Below are 23,188 nucleotides of genomic sequence, written 5' to 3'. Positions count from 1 at the left end.
TACTTCAGCAGTTACTGCAACTATATTATTCTAAATATTCATGCATATACTCATAATATAAGCATAATGATCATAATAAACACGAATATGAACTGACCACGCGGACCGAGAATGCAAATTATTAAAATCTTGATAGAAATTCAAATGTGTGTAGTATTTGGGTGGGAGGAATTCTTGCACGCACCATAGGTTACGGCAATGCACAGAAATAGAGGGGAAAAGCAATTTCCGGGAGTATGATTCACCATCTGACGCTACATATAAGGAAGAAAAGTTACCGACAAAAAATGTGCGTTCATTAAAAAAAAAAAAAAAAAAAAAAAAGGGGATTAAAAAAGCACTAAAAGCAAAAAATAAGCACTAAAAAAGAATAAATAAATAAAAAATAAAATAAGGGCTTTAAAGAAAAAGTAACCACCTATAAGGGCCTTTATATTTTATTTTCAAATATAAGGACTTATAAGCACTTGTAAGGACCGCTACGAACCCTGTTTTAGCAGTGTACATTTCATTATAATCACTTTGTATGCACAATTTATATAGTAAATAAAAAAAAAAAAAAAACTGTCATTTCATGTTTTATTTATAGTTTAGTGCACACAAGTATCTTAACTGAAGCAATATATATATATATATATATATATATATATAATTACAAATGTAACATAATGAAAAGCTACGTTGCATACACATTGATGCATGTTTTTTACCTTTTTTATCAAATATGCTAGAACCACCTGCTTCAATTCAAATGACTACATATACAAATATGCATATAAAATAATACAAAGAGTGAAAATAAAAGGAATGTCAGTACCATACTGAACATGTATGATATTACTTCTTTATGCAAAAATGAAATTTATTACACATCAGATAAAACTTGTACATTAAAACGAAGTTTAAATACAAAGGAACTTACACATAGTCTACATAAGATATACATAAATTACATGATAGGAAATGCATTCTAGAAACTTGTTATATGAACTTGGAAAGGAAAATAGTTTTATTATTCTTGTTTTCTGTGCATCAGAAATACCATAAAAATTATGTCTGATATTTCAGCAATGCAAAGCTGTTAAATAATACTTTTGTACATTAATTATTTATTGATACTTACTAATTCCAAAAATTCCATCTTAATGAAAAATTAGAGGTTTTGTTTACTTTACAGTTTCATATTTTAGTGCCATTCAATATATTTCAAGGCTATAGAGCTTTATAATATATATCGAATACACATGGGTAGATAAACTATAGAAAAAACAAATATGTACAATCTATAGCTACTTTTTCTGTTATAAAAGCACTGTTGAGAGGTTAAATACTATATAAAAGAAACCAAAATTCAAATATATCAATATAAATTTAATGAATTAATATTTGTTATGATTAATAAATTTTCAATTCAGTTGTGAAAATTTATTTTACGTATGCCTAGCTAAACTTATCTTAAAAACTTATGCAATCTTTTCTAGATTTACCCTATGGTATGCAAGAATTTTATACATTTAAAAATTTTCTAATTGTTATTAATATTTAACTCCTGCAGAAAGATACAAGTTGTTTATTAAAAAGAAATCATGAAATTCCCAACAAACTGCAGCCTTGCATCTCATACACAAAAAAGGCAATCATTTACTTATTAAGAGGCCTGAATAACAAGCAAATGCATAAAAGCTGTCAAATCCCACTCTGGAGATGCTATTAAAAATTTGACCTAAGTTACTCAGCCTAATTCTAAATTTTTTGAAACCAACAAAAGAAAGTTGTCACATAAAATAAATATTTATCTAAGTATATTTTAGTTTAATGCATCTAAATTCAGCTACATAATTATTATTCTTACATTAAAAATCATCTTTTGATGGATCAATATAAAAAACTAGGAAATGTTTTTACATTTAATACTCATATACAGTAGTCTAAAAGTATTTAAAAATAAATTTTCTTGTATTCAATTAAGTTAACAAACATATTTTGTACACATATTTATACAATAACATATTTGGAAGCTTTCCTTCAGTTTATAAAATAATTTACAAGTTAAGAATTGAAAATACAGACAATTCTGATCTTAAAGGAAAATGCCAAAATTTTGAAAGGAAGTACAAAATATGAAAATCTGACACATATCTTAATAAGAGTGTACTTATATTATAGTTAATGTTGGCACAGCACATATTATTCAAGTGCTGGTTTATATGAGTTTGGAATATATATCTACAAGCCCTAAATTACTCTATATACAATATAGCTTCACTTTCAGGTTTAAGTAAATTCATTCAGTCCACAGCAATTTTAATCTAAATGATTTCATTTCATGCTACTTCAAAAAATTAAAGAATAGCATACACCTAAAGTATTGCAGTTAAAAAATGCAATATAAAAAAACTACAAGATAAAAATATGAGCGCATTGCTCTGAATCATTTTCATGAAGATGAATGTCACAGTAAAAACACTTACTATAAAAATGACATTTCATTCTAGGGGGAAAATATTTTATAAATTTTGTCTTATTTTGTATAAAAGTCACATTATAGAATATTAGAAAAATTCTTATGAAAAAATCTTATTTAGAAGCACAAGAACCTTTCAATGTCTTTATATATATGCACAATGAACTAGTTGAATGAACAATACTGCTTTGTTACGATATGCTTAATTAATGAAAATTTTAAATCCTCAGTTTAAATCAAAATGTTCATATTTGAGCAGTAATATAAAAAACCATTTTAAAGAAGTAGCCATAAATGAAAATATTTCAGAGAAAAGCAGTTGCATTAAATGTAAAAGAAAAATTAAACAGTAAATGCCTTGATACTAAAATTATGTATCAAAGGGATGAAAAAGATAATGAAAAAATTATTTACACTATTAGAATTGGTGCAGATATGTACATTTAAGGTTAACTCAACATTTTATCTTGAGCATTCTACTTTTGCTTAGAAGGTGATCTCCATGACAATGATGATGTCAATCTTATACAAACATAATTAAAAAATAAGTTGCGAAATGCCTATGCAACTGCACTTTTCTTTAATCAAGACTAGCACAAACTGTGCTAGAATACAGTGGACAGCTGTGATCCCGTTCAAAAGCTGTTATGTATTCAAACATTCATTTATGTTTACAATTACTTCTGATGAATACCGTCTTGATGATTGTTTAATGTTTTCAAGTTTAGAGCTTGATGATCATGCAGGTAACACACGAGTGAAGAACTATCATGGCCTCACATCAGCTAAGCATATTTAAAGCCAAAATATAAAACATTTCAAACTTTTTCTGAAAATCAGGGTAAGAGATATTTAGTACTTCGGTACGTTCTTTCGCACTTTAAGATTTCCATTAAAATCTCTTATGAAAATTTTACGATATTCTCTCAATGATAGAATGAAAAATATTAGCTACACCAAATCTATCAGCAGCCTTAATTGGGACAAATATTTGTTTGTGATTTCATTTCAGTTCATGCATTTTTCATTCATTTATATTTTTATTTTTAGTCCTACAGATATTTTTCATGTGGATTTGAATGTTAAATTGAAAGGATTTTACTACTTCCTAGTATTGTTTTTATACTATTTCTTTTTTTTTAATGCCACAACACATGCCAGTATATTCTAATCAGCTTTTATTAAAAAAGCTTTTATTATTATTTATTTCTTTTTATTAAAAAAAGGGGGGGAAAATAGTCACTGTATATAACATTATTTGATATGAATAAATGAATTCGGTAATTAATACCAATGACAAAGGAAATATACTAACAAATTTACCCATTTAACTATGTCCTTTTAACAATATTAAAATAAGTGCAAATTAAGAGGGGAGGAATCAATATTTTATAATTGAAAAATTACTACATTTTACTCTTATTTCCCTGATTTACACTGCATATAAATAACCATCATTACAAAAGCATCCAATTATTTTCTTACCAGAAACATTTCCTTACCATACTTTATTTACTACTATAAATATCAATTTTCATAATTTTAGACGTTTCTATCAAAAAAAACAATCAAAATTTAAATAAATGCATATATATTTTTTGACTTTTAGAAAGAAGGGGAGGAAGGTAATCATCTAGGAATGGTAAAAGGGGTGGATGGTGAGGGAAAAAAAAAGGTTGAGAAACTCTGCCCTACAATAGTAATAAATTATTAGAATATGGCAGACTGCTTTCAGATTACAAAATGAGTCATAATACACAACATCAATACCAATCATTACACGTATGAAAATTCATAGAAAATATATACACAATAGTTATTTTACTAAGATGAAAACGCACCAAAGCAAAATGCATAAAAACAAAATTTAAATGCATTTCAATGCATACTGTGCAATGAGAAGCATTTTTAAGATAAAAGATGCAGATCATCTGCTTTCATTAAGCTTTTTGAAGATTTAGATGAGACAGACTTGATAGCAGATCTTTCACATCTGTGTCCACCTAAAAAACAAACAAAAGTATTAAGTAATAAAATTAAAACAAATTTTGAAAAATTCAGGTTTCAACCTAGCATCTGGAGTGAGTTTATTCATAAAAAATGTTATATGTATCTACTCTTTCTGACAGTTAACACACAACTTAAAAAAAGTGATTTCACATAAATGTTGTGTCTTTTATATAAAAAAAAATATTTTTTAAAAGCAATTAGCAATATATGAATATAATTGCTTTATAAAAGCTATTTATTCACATATAATTGCTTTGATATATGAACAAATAGAAGATTACCTCTTCTTTAGTCTGATGATGATGGAGTCTAGTTGAAAATAAGTGAATCAATTCCATCTCACATATTCTTCCAGACCTTTGCAAGTACACTTGCATCATTTCCAACACCTTAAAAAAAAAAAAAAAAAAAAGGGCACACTATAGTAGCAATGTAATTTCTTTCTTTATATATTTCTGCATAAAACTAAAATTCCCAAACACATTGTTGCAAGAAACTATATGTTAAAATTCTGTACTTAAAAAAAAAAAAAATCCATGAAAATTAACATCTTTGCCTATATTTGATAAACATATCATTATACACAATATTTTTTTGAGGAGGAGGTCACACACACAAAATTCAGAGGCACCTTGAAAACAGAGCTCAGTTGGCAAATAAACAAACAGCACATATTTACTATTAAGTGGACACATATTTCTGTACAAGATTTGAAAATCTTAGGAGAAAAAAATTGCATCTAAAAGTATCATACTGCTAGTCAAGCCATGATAAAGTTTCAACTGAAAGATCATAACCTTTATTTTAAATAACGAAGAATCTGAATGTATATATGTACCTATGTTTGTTTCTCACATTGTGAAAAAACAATGACATCTTAAGTCACTAAATTCTGAATATAAATAGTTCTCCGCTTATACATTTGCACCTGTATGCCTGAATTTTAATTTATATTTAATGATTTTTTTTAAAAATATAATTTTATGTTTTGTGCAAAATTAATGAAATTTTAGTTAACAAACTGAGCTAATTAAAAGCAATGTGTTGTTACCAAGCAGAGCAAAAGATGTATCAAATTTAATCAGAAAAATCAGCAATTAACCCTCTGAATGGCAAGGCGAGACTAGAATGTTTTTTGTGACATCTTTAAGAAAGTATACATACATATATATATATGTGTGTGTGTGTGTGCATCTTGAAACGAATGGGACACTTCTGACACTAATTTGGCTTACACATTTACCCCCCCCCCCACACACACAATGGCGGGTACCTGCCTATAACGGCATTGGCCACTACTAAGACCAGAACTGGTGGCCATTTTATTGTGTAGGCACCTAATAGGCAGCCACCATTACCTCCTATGAAGGAACAGACAATATTACATCTATGCCTTCTCTGGGATTCGAACCCAGGTCCTTTGGTATCACAGTCAGTCTTCCCTAACCACTATACTGTCTGGGCAGCTTATACATTTACTCTACTAAAGCTACAAAAAAAGAAAGAACTGTTTCAGCTGGCTCTGAATGAATTTTCCTTCAATAAAGATTGGCATCATCATCTATGCCAGTGGTGGTAAACCTTTTTTGGGGCGGTGTGCCCAAAATTCAACCAAAACCCATTTATTTATAGGCCAACACTCCAATTAAAGCTAAAAATGGGGGTTTGGCTTAGCAAAACGACACACACTTGTCTTAGGACTTAAAAAGAAAAAATGAGAAGAGAGTATTCAATGATACAAAAAACTTTTCATTACAGGAAATAGATTGGTTTTGCATAATTAAAGGGATTTTTGCGGTTGTATACATAATGATAATTCGTCAAACCTTGGCTCTTACTTCATTAATTTGAGAGCAACATATGCAGCACTCAGGTTATCTGTCAGTCTGTTTCTTGTGTCACATTTGATATACTTGAAAGTTGAAAATAGCTGTTCACATGCACAAGATGATCCAAACAAAGTAAGAATACCCCCCCCCCCCAAGTATTTCCACTGATTTAAACTTATTTGGAAGAGATTTCCATGCTTTAAGGATTTAGTTTTCATAACTATGAAATGTGCTGTCCTGTGTGATCTCTTTACACTCCAAATTCTCAAGTGTTGCATGCAGATCAGAAAATTTTCTTTTCCATGTAAAGCTTTCTTGAAATTCCAATAGCTCCATTTCCAGATTTTCAAGATCTAACCATTATAAGCAAGAAAGATCAAGTTCTTCAAACATAGATTTATCTGGAGAAGTAAGAAAACACATGGTTGTTTCCATCTGACGGAACTTTAGAAATCTATCATTAAAATTCTCCTTTGCAGCTGCTACGATGCTTGAAAATACCTTGTGAATTTCTTCATGACTTGAAGAATTGTGTGTAAATTGTGTAGAATTTTCTAGATGCATCTTTAGATTTGGAAAATATTTCAGCTGCTCACTTGCAAGATCTCTTTCAAAAACATGCAGTTTTCTTTCAAATGTTTTTATATCACAAAACATCTTTTCTGAAGTTTTCCCCACCTTTGCTTTTGCTTGTTTAGTACATTGAAATGTTGTGTAAAATCTGTAAAAAACATAGCATTGTTAATCCAGACCTTATCAGTGAACTGTGGATAATCCTGCCCTTTTTCATTCAAAAATAGCCTAATTTCATCCAAGCAGCTTACAAATCTCTCTGAAACCTGTCCTCTGCTCAACCAATGGATATTACTGTACATAAGCTTGAACCTCATCAAGAAGTAATTCACCATTTTGGTGACACCTTTGAGTCTAATATTTTGAAGTTGCCCCTGGCACAAAGAGCTTCTTGGTGAATGAGACAATGAAACTGAATAACTGGATGTTTTGCTTCTTTGATAAAGGACTGAATGAAACCAGATATTGTTCCTAACATGCAAGGTGCACCATTACTAGTAATTGAAACTACTTTTTCTGATCTTATATCTTGTTGCAAAAAAGCTTCCATCACAGAATTGTAAATATCTATTCTTTGTATTCTTTCAGGCAAAAATGCCAATTTAACCAGTTCTCTCTCATTGTATCACCAACAGCATAACACAAAATTATTGCTAATCTAGCATGGTGATTTATATCTGTGTTTTCATCCAAGCACATTGAGTAACAGGGTGCCTTTTGTAAGTCAGTGGTGAGTTGCTGACTAATTTCACTTGCCATCCGCAGGACTCGATCTTTAACAGTATTTCTGCTAAGTGGCATCTCAGCAATGCCATTTAGCAGTTTAGTTTAATTTTGTCCTTATTTTCAAAGTCATGAAAAAGAGAATTGCTCCCAGACAACATGACCTCTTTGATTAAATCACCATTATGAGAGCAGTTTGCCATGTTTTGCAAGGCACAGTGAAATCTGAAAGCCAGCCATTGTTATATGGTTTGTTTTAGAAAGATAATTGCAAAGCCCAACTTTCTGGTAATTATAATTCCTCAATTTCTCTTCAACAAACACCTTCCATTCAGCTTCATCAAATTCAGTAACAATCTTGTAGTTGGTGTTAAAGTTCCGTCTGATACTAGATGTGTGACACACAACATTTTACCTGCACAAAATGCATAATGCTTTCCTATTGTGTTCAATAAATCAAAATGATTCTGTCCAGGCCTCTTGAAATGATCTTCTACTATAAATGTTTAATTTTTCCTTTTTTTGCTGGAGTCATTTGTGAGAGTTCAAGACCTGGAGTATAGAAAAGCACAAAATTTAAAAATGAAGAATTAAATATAAATCGATCATATACTAAAAAGAGGTAACATTATTTTTGGGCATCAACAATCTATGGCTGCAGATTCAAATATGAACAGGGAAGAGCAGTAACCATTAACCCGGACATCTCTTTGCTAAACTTCTAACTTTAGATTTCATATGCTCCTTTTTGGCCTTAGTTTGGCTGAGCGCAGGTAAATAAGCTTGGTTTCCATCCTAAGCTTTCGTGTTTTGCTGTATTATCAAATTGCATGTTTTTACATTAAATTTGTACATTTTGTTTCAGATATTGAATTAGAACTATTCTTTAGTTACTTCAAAATGCTTAGATCTGCTGGAATCTATTTAATAATGAAAGTACTAAAACTTACCGGCAGTCTGTAATAAATTTGAATTCATTTAGCAAACATTAACTGCTTCAACTTTGGTATATTCTTTGCCACATAATATGTAATATGATTGGTCCAAACAATTGAAACGTCATAAATTAGATCAATAAATATGTACAGTACAAAGTCTGTAATCCGGACGTCCATTATCCGTAATGATCTATCATCCGGACCTCAAAGCCACAAGCTTTTTTTTTTGTATGCTTTTGCGCATGCGTGTAATACGTTTACGCATGCACGTTTAATGTTTACGTATGCGCGTTTAGCACAAAAACCGAAGCAACTTAAACAACTTACATTGAAAGAAATGTTTAATAAAGTAAACAAATAAATATTAAGCTTTTTTTTTTGTAAATTTTGATACCCTGTAGATCATAATTGCTCTTTATTTCATAAATTACGGTTTCATATTTTTAATTGTATAATTTCTGCATGCCATCTTACCAGATTTAAATTGATGATCTATAATCCGGAATTGCCGAAGTCCCAACGAGTCCGGATTACGGACTTTGCACTGTATATCAGTTCTATAACGATATATGAATATCTTATATCTAAGCTTAGGTCTTATACCAGTGGCATTATGTGTTAAGTAAGTGAAACGTTCAAGGAACAGACTAAAACACTTATTTCTTCGTCATTTAAAACTTGAAAATTCGGTTTGATATTTTCTACTTTTATCCTTTTCAAAACATTATCCATTTACCCTCTGAAACATGCCCATGTTCTAGCGGTTCTTTCATTTTTTAAAACATGCGAGCCACAGTTTTTACTGTAATGCACAATAGGAAGGACATTAAATTAAAAAAATGCCAAAAGATTAACCACCAACAAAATTAAAAAATGTTCCTGAATTTCACTATACCCTTTCTAATGTCACTATATTTTAAGAATTATTTCTCTAAACTGATTGCTGGCTTAGTTAACAAATGCCATGGTTGAGGTCCAGTTAACAGATTCTATTATGTATATATATACACCTATCACAAATTTTTCAAAAAGTAATTAAGTTATAAACAATCTATACCTAAAAAATGATATGAAAGTTACAGAATTTTAGAGGTAATGGAGAGCAATTCTAGTACTCAATCTTTAAAATCATATTCCTCAAAAATAACAAAAATAAAATATTGCCAAATAAAACTCGATTAATTATTTTACTCCACAGCATTATTTTTGTTTTTGTACTTTGATCTTGTTGTACTCTACAATATTTTATTTTTGCTGCTTGGGAGGAATATATTTTAAAAACTGAATATTACAATTATTCTTATATATACATACTATGTCATGGTTTTCCATTTAAAAATTATTAAATTAGTTGAAATTTTTACAATTTATACTTTTCATTTAAAGATTTTCACAGTTTATATTTTCCATTCATATTTCTCTTCATTTTCTGATACTCAAAATTTTTTTTTTTTTGCAACAAAAAGACTTTTTCTTTGTCACCAAGCCCCCTTTTTCTTTTGAAGGGAATTAAGGCGAATTTTGAAGGGATTCTTTTGAAGGAATATTAAGATAATTTTTTTAACATTAATTTACCCCTAAAGTTTCCTTTTTAATTTAATGCTTCTCTTTTTGATCTTAAAACTAGTAACATGCTTCTGAAGTATGCAATTCCTGTTACAGGATTCTTATATAACATTTATAACATACACTTGAGCAATGGTGAAAGAGAAAATGAAATGAAAGAGGTAATGAAAAATTTACAAGATAATTTTGCTATTATTAATCTTATTCATAATCTTTGCACTCTCTGTGCTTTCAGCCACCAGTCTTTATAGCAGGGTTGCCATTATATAAAAGAAATGAATATATGCTTTATTATATTTTTGCTTTATTATATCCTACAAATGAATGCCAAAGATACAGATGCATGACTGCCTTTAAATAAAAAAAATGTCTCCAGTGTGAGCACCATCAGCATTACCATCTATGACACAAACAATACAAAACAGAAAAGATAATATTAACTTTAGTTTGTAATAGTCCCTTAATTTTTTTCCGTTATTTTCTTTTTCAATTCTAAAAATAGTAACTCTTTATAATTAATCAATCCAAAAATTGCAATTATAAGATTAGTTTATGTCACATGATTGTTGTAGAATGTTAATCATGTAGGCACTTACGTAAGTCTTCAGCCTTCAATCATTCCTAATTTGGGAGCTGAAACTAAACATCAACCAAAAATCAAGCTTAACTAAAATTCATTCAGACCCCAGCTTTCATCTTGTGCCATGTCCAAGCCTATTATTTTGGACATGGCACATTCTTTTTCTTTCTTCTGTGCCATATTGTTCTCCGCTGCTACTTTATTTTTATTGCACTGAAATTCATTGCTATAAAGATATAGAAAAGGCACAAATGTGATCACAAACAGGCTGAGACTGTATTCACTGCATTATACTCTATTTCAAGCTACAAATGTGTTTCTTAAGAATAATAAAGAAGTATTCAACTGGTATGCTTGCTAACAACTTTAATAAAATTACTTCTTTAAGCATTTCCATGCTCTGAACACCTAAATTATTTCATATATATAGGCTGATTTAATGCATTTGTGTATAAAAATATAATTTCATTTTGTTTAATTCCCTTCAAATGATACTTCAGTCCACTTAATAGATATTTACAGTAATGCTTACTAAATTTCCAAACAATGATCCCCTAAAAAACTGTTTTTGGTAGTTCTATTTACTTTTTTCTATCAGGGAGAAATCTTATAAGTAATTATTTTATAATCAAGCAGAATATCCACATGCATATACATTTTTTATGATTTGAAAAATTTCAACATGCGATAATAAAAACTTACTTGTATAACTTCAGTTTTCAGCTCAAGAGATGAGTAATCTTTATTCATCCGAAGAAGTTTAAGCTTGGATTGAGCTAGGTGAAATGGCGAACGACCAGAATAGTCAAGTGCATTTATATCAGTACCTAAAAAATATAACTTGTGTGTATTTTGTTCAGTTTTGTTCATCTTAAATCAGATTTATGCAAACTATTAATTAAATTATACAGTCAAAAAATGCAGATATATTTAGATAAGAGTACTTTTCATTATCTACTATCAAAATAGTAAATCACCACTCGAAGGGAATTAAATAAAATGAAATTATACAGTCAAAAGTCTTTAATCCGGAATGATCTATAATCCGGACCTCAAAGCTACAAACTTTCTGCGCATGCGTCAACGCATAATGGGTTAACACATGCACATTTAATGTATAACGGACGGTATAAGCTAAGCTAAAATTATCTAATTATCTATTTCAGTTAATGTTGCAGATTGCGTTGTTCCTTAATCTTCTAATTGGATCCAGCTTATTATTTTTCGCAGACTGTTAGAGCAATTTTATAAAAGTAAGCTTGAACTTTCGATTATGTCGAAAAGAATTTCCGATTCTGGAGCTACCAAAGAATCTAGAAAGCGAAAGCATGTTTCGATGTCCATCAAACAAAAAGTGGAATTGCTGCAAAAAAAATGGATAAAGGCATATCCTTTGATTCTTTAACCATTCCGAAATATGTTTATCAATTGCACGCTGCTCTGCCGGGAGGGGGGGGGGGCGACGCGGCTCGCAATGAAAACTGGAATTTGATCTGTCAGCACTATTCTTATCTTCAGGGCAGATGTTTTTATTTTAGTCGGCTTATAATTCCTTACTAAATGTAGTATTTCATCTTGATGTACTCCCTCTTTGATATGATTTAAATCAAATTCCTCATCATTATAAATATCACGAATACACATCAAATAGTTTTCTGGTTGCAATTTTCTAATTTCGACTATGCGTAATGTATGCTTTACGCGTGCGCGCGCTGAAAGAAATTTTTAATAAAGTAAACAAATATTAAGCTTTTTTTTTGTTAATTTTGATACCCTTTAGATCATAATTGCTCTTTATTTCATAAATTAAAGTTTCATATTTTTAATTTTATAATTTCTGCATTCCATCTTATCAGATTTATACTGATGATCTATAATCCGGAATCGCCGAAGTATCGACAAGTCCGGATTAAAGACTTTTGACTGTATTTGATAACATTACTCATTACAACATTTACTAACGAAAAGAAAGGTAACAGCTTTACAATAAGCTGAATCTTTTAATTGATAGATAACACCAATTTTCATCACTGAGACAGCCACAAGTTTACATAAATGAATCATCTGAAACAACACGGACTCATTTTGTAACATGTTCATACAAAGCACGTTTTTCACTCAATAAAAAAAGCAAAATTTCAAGATTAAAGTATCATTTATTTACATTCCTTACATTTTTATACAAAATATTTTACGTGCCCATAGAAGGTTTTATGACTTCAATGATTATTTTAATTTGTTTAATCAATTAAGCTTCAACATGAATATTGCCTTCCGCTTCCATCACAATAACTGCCTCAATTCAGAAATTTATATAAATTTCAACTACAGTAGAAGTCCAGAAATCCACAAACCTTGGGACCAGAGGTTGTGTGGATTTCAGGACAGAAAATATAAATCATAATATTCAGACTAAAAGCTCAAAATAAATACGGCGTATTAGATGCATTTAATTAAATTATTATATACAGTATTATAATAATTTTACTATATGCATTAAATTATTATTACATACATAAATTGATTATATTATTCATTTACATAAGTCTCCTCTATTTTTAAATCAGTAAGGCTCCTCTTTTTTAAATTAGCATGATTCTGCTTCCCTTTTTCTCTCAGGTGCGGTCCTGAAATCGGTACCCCATCACTCCGCCGCTGCCTGAATCACTTGTACAAGACAGCATCAAGGTTTGCCAATTTCGGGTTTCGGATTCCCGTGTTAGAATCACTGTTGCTGTAAAATTTTAACAGCTTTTCTTTATTTTTCCGTATATCCTACACAGTCCGTGTCGCAATTCCATACGATTCTGCTATAAACGAGAAGTAGCACATCCGTTATGACTCATTATTATTCGGTAAGTATTTTTTCTTCAATATTTCGTACTCCCTGTTGCGGTTTCCGGAACCTATAAACTGATTGTTTATATTTTGAGGGGCGATGCAGATTTCAAGTCGGCGGATTTTCGGGATTTGGCTGTATTTTAAAAAGAGGTTAAATACTTTGGCTTCTTAACTGCAACTCCATGCTGCTGATGAACTGCAAGTGACAGCTCATTCTTGGTTTAATATGAAGTTCGATTGTTTTAGATGAGTTATTGGACATTGTTTTGAGATTTAATCTAGAGATGTATGGAAATGACCTGGAAACACTAGGTGTCATCTACTTGTGCAAACCAATCAGATTTTCAAGCTTTGCAAAGGTCATAATATAAGTCATAAACTGTTGTATTAATAAAATTTTAGCAGCTGATGTTCAATTATTTTGTCAATTCTTATTCTAAAACACAGCCAAAATTCACCATGGCACTTTATACAGTTAATTATAGATCATTATGTCAAACTCATTGCCCAAAGAGCATTTTAAATTTACAGCCATATTTCTACTTATTAACTAATAGAGGTTATTACAGAAAAATGGAAATATGAAGATGGAAGATTAAGAAAAATGGAAATATTAAATAAACTTATTTATAATTTTATCTAATATATTTTTCACAAAGTTCATATGATTAGGGTTAGAAGCATCTTCAGGTACTGTAACAATTAATCAGTATATATCCAGGATACAATTTACAGTATTTTGGGAATAACTCCAATCAATATACCTCTATCATAATACAAATCAACATTTATATAAATACATATGTACACCTTAGAGTTTATTAACAAAATATCCAAGACACTGAAGCACATACAGCTTCAAATACTCAATAAATTTCTTGAAATAAATAATAAATATAGTCTCCAAACCAAAGATTCTTGAGCATTTTGAATTTTATACCACATAAATAGGAATAAAAAATACATGTAACCATCATGTTGCCAAAAGAGTTGCTATTTTAGGTTCATTTCGAATATTAATTTTAATCATTCATGTAAAAATTTCATTACTAAAAATAATATAAGTATGTTAATGTTATATATACCATAGATTGAGAAACCCTGCCCTAAACCATCTTTAATTATCCTTGACCGAAACATTCAGGGTTCATACACATTTCTGCCTACTATATTTTATCCTACAAATGAATATCAAAGATATAGATGCATTACTGCCTTTAAATAAAAAATGTTTCCAGTGTGAGCACCATCAGCATTACCACCTATGATATACTAAAAAATATAGCATCCAAATACTGTCATAATCTATAATACTCGCAATAAAAAATACACAAGATAATATTAACTTTAGTTTGTAATAGTCCCTTAATTTTTTTCAGTTATTTCCTTTTTCAATTCTAAAAATAGTAACTTTTTAAAATTAATCAATCTGAAAATTGCAATTTTAACATTTATCAATTATTTTCAAGGAGGGGAGGAAAAGGAGATGGAACTTTGTAAAACCGAATGCATTATAAAAAGGAAAAGAGGTGAAAATACTGTCTACAGCCTTTTATAATACCATCATAAAGTTATACAGCTGCTATAATCATGAGAAATATTTCAGCTTATATTTCAATATAGAACACATGAGGTGGTTCATGTGAAGAAGTGTGAGGAAGATGAGCAACTGCTTATGTACAGAAGAGCTGTAAATCTACAGATTTTTACAGGCTGAACCCTTTGATTGGGAAAAGCTCACAGTAAGTAAACTCATAGCATGGGGGCAAATATAGTGTTGCTTCGTTAATTAAATTAACATTTCTTCACTGATTCATAATTTCTCTTTTTTCTTCCATTTTTTTTTTTTTTTTTTTTTTTAATGTTTGCCATCAAATGTGTCATTCTTTAAATCAACATGTAAAATCAAAATCCACTTTATATCAAACCTTTAGTATAAAAGGGAAAAGGTGAAGAACTGGCTTTTTTTAAAATTGATTTACCCCCACATAGAGTCAGCTTTCTTCGTCATGGTTAAAATCAAGTAGCCCTCCAACTCTGATTTAAATTTCATGAAAGTCAACGAACAAAAGTCTACAATAGATTTGATTTAATAATGTAATTTCAACTCTTTGATAAGTGCTACTATAAGAATACAAATAGTTACATAAGAGAGTAATTCATCTAACATTCAGCAACAAAAATTTTTACACAGAAAAGATTTAATAAAACTATCAATTTAAATCTGCAAACAGTCTCAGAAAGTTGAAGAATTAAAACAAGAATTACATTGGCTTATCCAACTTACAACGAGGTATGCAGGATTATGTATTTTGTTTGACAAGGGCTTTGGACACCTTATAGGCAAGAGTATTGCTTTACCCAGTTCCAATGCAGTTTTGAAGGAGAATCTTCTAGGAGATGGATCCCAGAATCTGATGCCCCTTCCTTTGCCACCAATCTTTTCTAGAATTCTTTTAGTTTGCCATGAATTTTAAGTGCTCTCATGCAGCAAAACACTATAAATGCTAACATGCAAACTTTTTCTGGGATTCAAGGATATGTCAGTTAACATAGCATAGATAATCATGATCAGGGTAGTAAAATTTTGTTCACAATTACAGATATGGAGAAAAATTACAAATGCATGAAAGATAATTAATATTTATTGCATTTTACTGTGCAATAAATATGTGACAAACTTCTGAAAGCAAGAATTTAATTATTTAAAATGCAAAGTAAAGCACTTACCTGCTCTGAGCAGAATTGTTACCATACTTATGTTAGTAGTGCAAGCAGCTGAAATAAATTTATAAAAATTACTTTACAATTACTAGGAAACAACAGTGAAATCTCCCTTAGATGACAGATCATGGTTTCATTATCATTGCTGTATTTTTTCATGCTTCAATTTTCTGGTGCTTCTTCATTCTGCAAAATTTGACATTAATATTATTTTTATAGCTAACATAGCTTTTGTAGCTACTGCTTCCCTAGACAGAGAGCTGATGATTAGAACAAACCTGAAAGCCTGATGTATGCAAGGTTTGAAAGTTAGTTGTGCTCCATCTGTCTGATGTAGTTAGTGTTATAGCTTCGTGTAGAGCTTCTTGGGATTGTAATCCAGTTAATAAAGTTTAAGGTACCAATAAGTCACTAAAGCACCAGAGGTGATGAGTTATTTTGTATTATTTTAAGTCTCACTAGTTGCAAAGACTAATTTATATATATATATAATTTTTCATTTTTATGCTGTATTTTATAATCATGGTAAGGCTTAATGAAAGGCAATAAATCGCTTTAATATGCAGATATAATTTACATGGCCACTATAAAATATTATTTATTTTTTTAAATGTTATAGCACCATTAAAATCACAATCTAATAACATTTCACAGTTTAAAATACAGTAATTTATGACACAGATTCTTAAACAATATTAGGATAATTACATATTAAAATCCACAAATATTTGTGTTTTGTAACAACACACAACACAAAATATTTCTGAGTCTTTTTAATTTGAAGCCTTTCCAGACATTTTAGCTAATTTATATCAATTTACTTCTCTCTAAGCATATTTTCTAACAATTAGAAATTGGTTTCAAAATGCAAAACAATGTTCCCACTTTCTGCGTGCTTTATCTTCTAACTTGTCAGTCTCTTGACAATGTACCTGTGAGGTTTTGCATGATCTGGTGAAAGTTAAATAGTCCAAAACCTCTGACAGACATTAAACAAATTATCGCCATATCTGATAGTAACTACAAAGTCAGATAAAGGTTTAAATAAATCTTTTATTTAAAAAAAAAAAAAAAAACTTAGACCATAAAGGCACATTTTCATGCTAATAAATTAAAACACAAAGAGGAATAATTGCACATTATCAGAGCTGGCAGAAACTAATGCAGCGTGCATGCCAAAGCCAGAAATACACTCTGTTTTACAATTCAAAAACATCAGTTTAGAAACTATCTAACTGATTTTGCATTCTGGCGAGGAAAAGAGGAAGTTATAGTAAAGACTGAAATTATAAACAACTGGTTAATTTATATAATAATAACTCTACACATCTTTGAAGAATAATTTTCTTTTTCTTTCTTCAATATATTTCATTTGATTTTAGAATTTTTGGATTTAATTAAAGATTTCTGTTATTCTAAAAACTATATGCACAGAAAATGCTGCTAATTTTATTCCTTTAGTAATATGAACATTTAGAATAAATATGAATGATACGTGGTAAGGACCAGTTACAGAAAAGTAATATATAATTTATTTATAATTTTGCAGTGAAAAATAAAAAGTTTCATTTTAATGATATTTATCATACGTAATTTCAATATATCATACAATAATTTCAATATATCATACATAATTTTAATATGTTATCATTATTTTAATGATTTTCAATGTTAAAATGTTTTAAAAAAATTGTCAAAAATTTTCCAGACCTCCAAAAAAATTTTTTTCTGTAGAAACTGATCTTAAAATCGCCAAAATGTTGATAATGTCACCAAATTTTGAACCATTTCAAACGGTTCAAAATTTTAGCGTTTAATTTAAAGCGAATTCACGCCGCATAGTCGGTATAGTGGTAAGGGAAGCTGACTACGATGCTGAAGGGCTTGGGTTCGAATCCCGGAGAAGGCATGTCCATTCCTTCATAGGAAAGGCGATGGTAGCCCACCTATTAGGTGCCTCCATAATAAACAGACCACCACATGCAGCCTTGTATAGATTAATGGGCTGGGTTACGTTTGTAATTGTTCACAATCTGCCATTGGGGGGAAAAATTCACATCCCCCAAAGTGAAAAGTTTAATAGCTCTTCATTAGAAAAAATAAAAAAAATTCGAAATGCTTATGTTTCACTTTTTGCCTAGAATCTCGAGTATTCCAACATTTGTATTAGAAATAGGAACAAATTATTCAAACATTTAAAAGGATAACCATATAATAACCAGTGAATCGTCAAAAACATTCCTCCAAAATGCTAATTCACACTAAAAATGGCAGTTGTAAAAGCAGACAGAAATTTCTGATGATTAAAATTAAGGACCTTCTACCGATTTTGGCCGAAATTAAGGACTTTTAAGAACCAAAATTCAATTCCAAAAAACCTAAGGATTTTTTAAGGACAAACCCTGTAATTAAAAATTAAGCCTATTTTTACTTCTACCTAATTAATTAGTTATATGCTTATTAAAGCAATAACTTTTATTATTACTGTATATTTATAAATTATATATATTTTAAATCTAAAAGCACTTAGATTTTATATTATGCTCAAAAGGGTGCTTTTTGAATGTTTTTCGTGTAAACTTTATTTAAATATGTTTGTTGCACCTTAAACTTTAAATTTCAATTCAACAGCATTATCATAAAACATTTAAAAAGAGCACATTTTTGAATTTCCAATATACAGTCTCATGTGCTGGAGACAAAATTAATTTTTTTTTTCCCGAATGGTGATGCCATTGCTCATAAAAAAATCAACAAGTTCATTTATCAAGAATTTGTTAAGTTTTATAAAATATGAAACAGATCCCAAATTCTAAATATGGGCTTTAGATGCCCTTATTCTAGTGGAATGCCCTTATTCTAGTGGATTATGTTATTCAAAATTTGATGTCTCTAGGTACTCTTGTTTTTCACAATGCGAGAAACATACATTTATTCATGCATGTTCTTGATCATTTGATTTCTTTAAATATAATGCAGGGCTCTAATATTTGGTGGCAACAATTTGAAAAGTGAAACGCTGTTTTATAATGGACGACAAAAAATGCCAAAACAAAATTAATAGCTCTTCTGGGAAAACTGCCCCCTTGGGCTAATAATAAATAAATTTAAAACTAACTAAATAAGGGCAACATCTAAGTAGATACTATAACCTGCAAACTGCTCATTTAGTTTAATAAATTTTTTGTATTAAAATAATACATATTATTAATTATTATAACACTTTTAATGCATTATCAGTTTCTAAACACATTTATTATTTTCTGCTAACTTCTAGAAAGAAACTATGCTTTTTTGGCAGAAAGGCACCTGATTGACACACAGAAAAAATGTAAAATAATATAATAGACAGACAGTTCAAGACTAACAGCCCTGTCAGCCTCTCTTAGAGAATAGTAAGTTCGTGTGCTTGTGCAACTGCCTTAGAAGTTGGCAAATTCTCAGCAAGTGCTTACTCTGGTAACTATGCACACAACAAATCTTAGAATAAATAATCTTGCCACTTTCTTATGTGCTTTTTTCAATGTATTTCAAGTTACAATGTTTTCTATAGACAAGTCACAATTGTTTTTTGTTGCTATTGTTTTATTGTCTTAAATTCTGTTTTCAAATTTGCACTTAACCCTTTGTTGCTCAGTGTTCCACTATATGGAACACCTAACTTGAATTGCTTCTGAAACCATTAAATTCAATCATAAATGCATAAAAATGCCTTTATAATATACTTCGAACTTCTCTTTTTAAATAAGTAATCTCTTTTTTAAATAATAATCTCTTTTTAGCATATCACAAGGAGACCCAGAATTTTCATTTATGATGTGTTATTAAAATCCACTTATTTTCTATATTTTTTTTTTTTTTGTGTGACAAAAAAATTTGTTGGGAAAAAATTCCGTATAATTTTGATAGCTGTACTCTATATTATTTGTTATATATTTTTTTACATTTTTCATACAAAAAGCATGCACAGAATCATTGAATAAAATGGGGTGTTCCATTAGCGGGAACACTGCACCTTTAGCGATCTCGCGCTGTTACGCATCAGAACATCTGTCTTAGGAGAAAACATCTGTTGTATATGTTTTCTATTTCCATTGTTTTGGGGAAATGAAGTCAAACACAGCAGTCTTGAGGGGTGAGGTGTGGTTTGTACTATGAAAGCCCTAATATGGGCATCTTGAAATTTTTGTAAGTAGTTTTCAGGCAGGAATTTTATCAGTAGCTCGAGTCATTTTACGAGCTGCACGAATTTTTTGCTATCGCTTTTTAGTCTCATTCTCATTTATTTTCAATAATAGTGTAGATATTTTTTGTGTATGTATATCTTATAGCTTAATTTTCTTTATTGTTAATATTATTTGTAGTTAATATTTTATTATTAATTTTCCATAAACGGCACGGAGAGATCTCACTCTTTCCGAAGCGCTAAAAGTGCTTCATGAATTACCCTCTGATTCTGAATCAGAGCATGAAGATAGCAGCGATACTGAGATATACACTCCTGAACCACTTGTGTAATCTGATGATGATATGTCGGATGAAACTCATTTATTTGATGAGAAAGTTGATGATCCATATCACCATCTAAGCCTCTCTACGCAGCCTCAAGTTTTTACTTGAAATTCTAAACACATCGTTGCACGGAACAGAAGCCGCACAAAATGAGTTTTGTGTTCAAAACCTGCAAAGTTGGGTTGAGCTTCTATGCAAATGTGTGATATGCTTTGAACAATTTCATGAAGCTAAGAAATCGAAATATTTGTAAATATTTTTGCATATAGGACTTGTGTATATACATATATTTATCTCATTTATCCACATATATTCAAGAATGTTGTGTATATCCAGAAAACTATGTATACAACCATAATACAGTGTTTTTTCATTACTATACAAAAGCATCTACTCATATCCGTGCTTCACTGCAATGCTCGCTTAGTCACACTTTTAAAAGCTCTGGCACCTCATGGAACACCCACAGAATTAAAACGGTAAGTGCAATTTTTACAAAATTTTACCTGTATACTACTTTAGGCCTAGATAGACGGCATACAACTTTTTTTGCTGAAATTCTTAAAAATTAAAGTTTAGTGCACCACAAAGGGTTAAAGGACTTGCTTGCAGCAGAAAAAATATGGCAAGATTTCTGCAGCAGTACAGTATTTTGCAACAAAATCACTAAAGGCAACATTTGGTTTGTATCTATTCCTAATGAAATAATCACTATGAAATTTTCACCAGATAATCAGAAACAAAAACCCACTTGTAGGCAAATTTACCAATTGATTTTCAGGATAAATACCTAATTAGAATATAAAACATGCATGTACATATAAATAATTATTTGGTATTGTAAGTCATCATTCTTTTGCTTGTGTAAAAAATTGCTGAAATGAGCCAGTGTGGCTGCACTTGCACATAAGTATAGAATGATATAATTATTAGTACCAATATTAATTTATATCATAAGGAATATTTGTCATTTTTAAGGCATTCATTACACAGAAGTAGTCATCATGAGAGATTTCACTGTATTTTAAACTATTTATATGAAAGAAAAATTATTAACATATAAAACTGGGATAAGAAATATAATGCAAATGTACTGTATAGTATTGGTATGAATTAAATATATAAAAGAATACATAAAATGAATTCTAAACAAATCTATAATAATATTAATAAGTTTATATAAAATGCAATGAATTGAAAGCTACCATAACACTTATTCCAACAAGAACAGAAAAATTTAATGCTTATTTTCATAACTTACAGTTTTACCTTATTTTTATCTCTGAATGCATTGTTTCCATCCACAATAGATATGCTTAATATTCAGATCATAATTACATTAAAGGTACTAAATCAAAATTTCACTCATATCTTTCCATTTAATTTAGAACATTCAAAGCATTTTATTGGCAAGATTACTAATAAGTTCTATTAAAGGCATTTAACTATAAATAAACCATATGATAAAAGTTACACTTTAATTGAAGCTGTAAAAAGTTATAGAAAATATTAACAGCATCAGGAATGAATCATATTTCTTTTAATAATAAGCTGCAAGGAAATTTGATTTTACTGATGTTCCAAATGCTATTATTTACACCTGCTCATTCACAACTTACCTGTTGAAAATAACTTTCCTTTACCTTCAAAAATTTGAAAGAAATTACATGATTATTTTGCAATTATTATTTATGCATATATTACTGTGAAGATATAGTATAATGCAGATGAAAATTACTGAAAAGTATACTGAATTAAACAATTTTATAATAGTCTGACTTCTAATTTATAGACAAAGTCTTAAATATCATTTCAGTTACAAACAGTAAAACTTAAATACAGCATTTCAGTTACACACACAAATGATACCAAAGAACATATTTTACCTAAATGTAAAGGGGTATTTCCCACAGAGTCTCTTTGATTTGGATCAGCTCCTCGTTCAATTAATAACCTAGCTAAAGAAAAACGAAGTAAATAACTTTAACAACATTTTAAAGTATAGAATTAAGGGGCTTCTTAAGGAGCAAAAATTGCTTTGCTCCTGAAAAGGGGGCTTGAGTCTCACTGACTTGAAATTTTGTCTAACCTAGGCCAAACAAGATTTTTTTTTTTTCCTTTTCTGCCTAATTTTAATTTTACATTACTGTGTTCTATTTGATGTTGAAATAGCTTCAAATTATATTCAAAATTCTATCGACAACTGATTCAACAACTGAATATTTTGTAATGAACTTACACATAAAAATTAAAATGTAAGGAATCATTAAGAAATTATGGTCAATTCAACAAATAATCTAAAAAGACAACTGCAAACAGTAAAATCCTCTGAAGTTAACAGTTTAAATAAATCCATTTCTTACCAGCTATATTTAAATCAAACAAAAATATTGGACACATTTTTATAAGGATAGCAAAGAAATTTTAA

At 29.7% G+C, this 23,188-nt stretch overlaps 1 protein-coding gene across 2 annotated transcripts in view; it reads right to left on the bottom strand.

Moving 5' to 3' along the window:
* Positions 1-562: 562 nt before the first annotated feature.
* The window catches only part of LOC118181486 (ankyrin repeat domain-containing protein 54-like), a 47,002-nt gene continuing 24,376 nt past the window's right edge, over positions 563-23,188 (bottom strand). For both annotated transcript variants that reach the window (XM_035350640.2, XM_035350639.2), the window contains exons 5-9: positions 22,647-22,718; positions 16,255-16,302; positions 11,386-11,510; positions 4,756-4,863; positions 563-4,467 (exon numbers count right to left, since the gene is read on the bottom strand). In XM_035350640.2, the coding sequence (XP_035206531.1) occupies positions 4,405-4,467; positions 4,756-4,863; positions 11,386-11,510; positions 16,255-16,302; positions 22,647-22,718 (416 nt within the window). In that variant the 3' untranslated portion in view covers positions 563-4,404. The remainder of the gene's footprint in view (positions 4,468-4,755; positions 4,864-11,385; positions 11,511-16,254; positions 16,303-22,646; positions 22,719-23,188) is intronic.

Source organism: Stegodyphus dumicola, chromosome 9 (genome assembly GCF_044657685.1).
Source record: "Stegodyphus dumicola isolate Sdum_Otavi_A_Nest chromosome 9, ASM4465768v1".
Classification (NCBI taxonomy): Eukaryota; Metazoa; Arthropoda; class Arachnida; order Araneae; family Eresidae; genus Stegodyphus; species Stegodyphus dumicola.
Note: the sequence above shows the minus strand (reverse complement) of the source record. Positions and strands in the feature narration are given on the sequence as shown.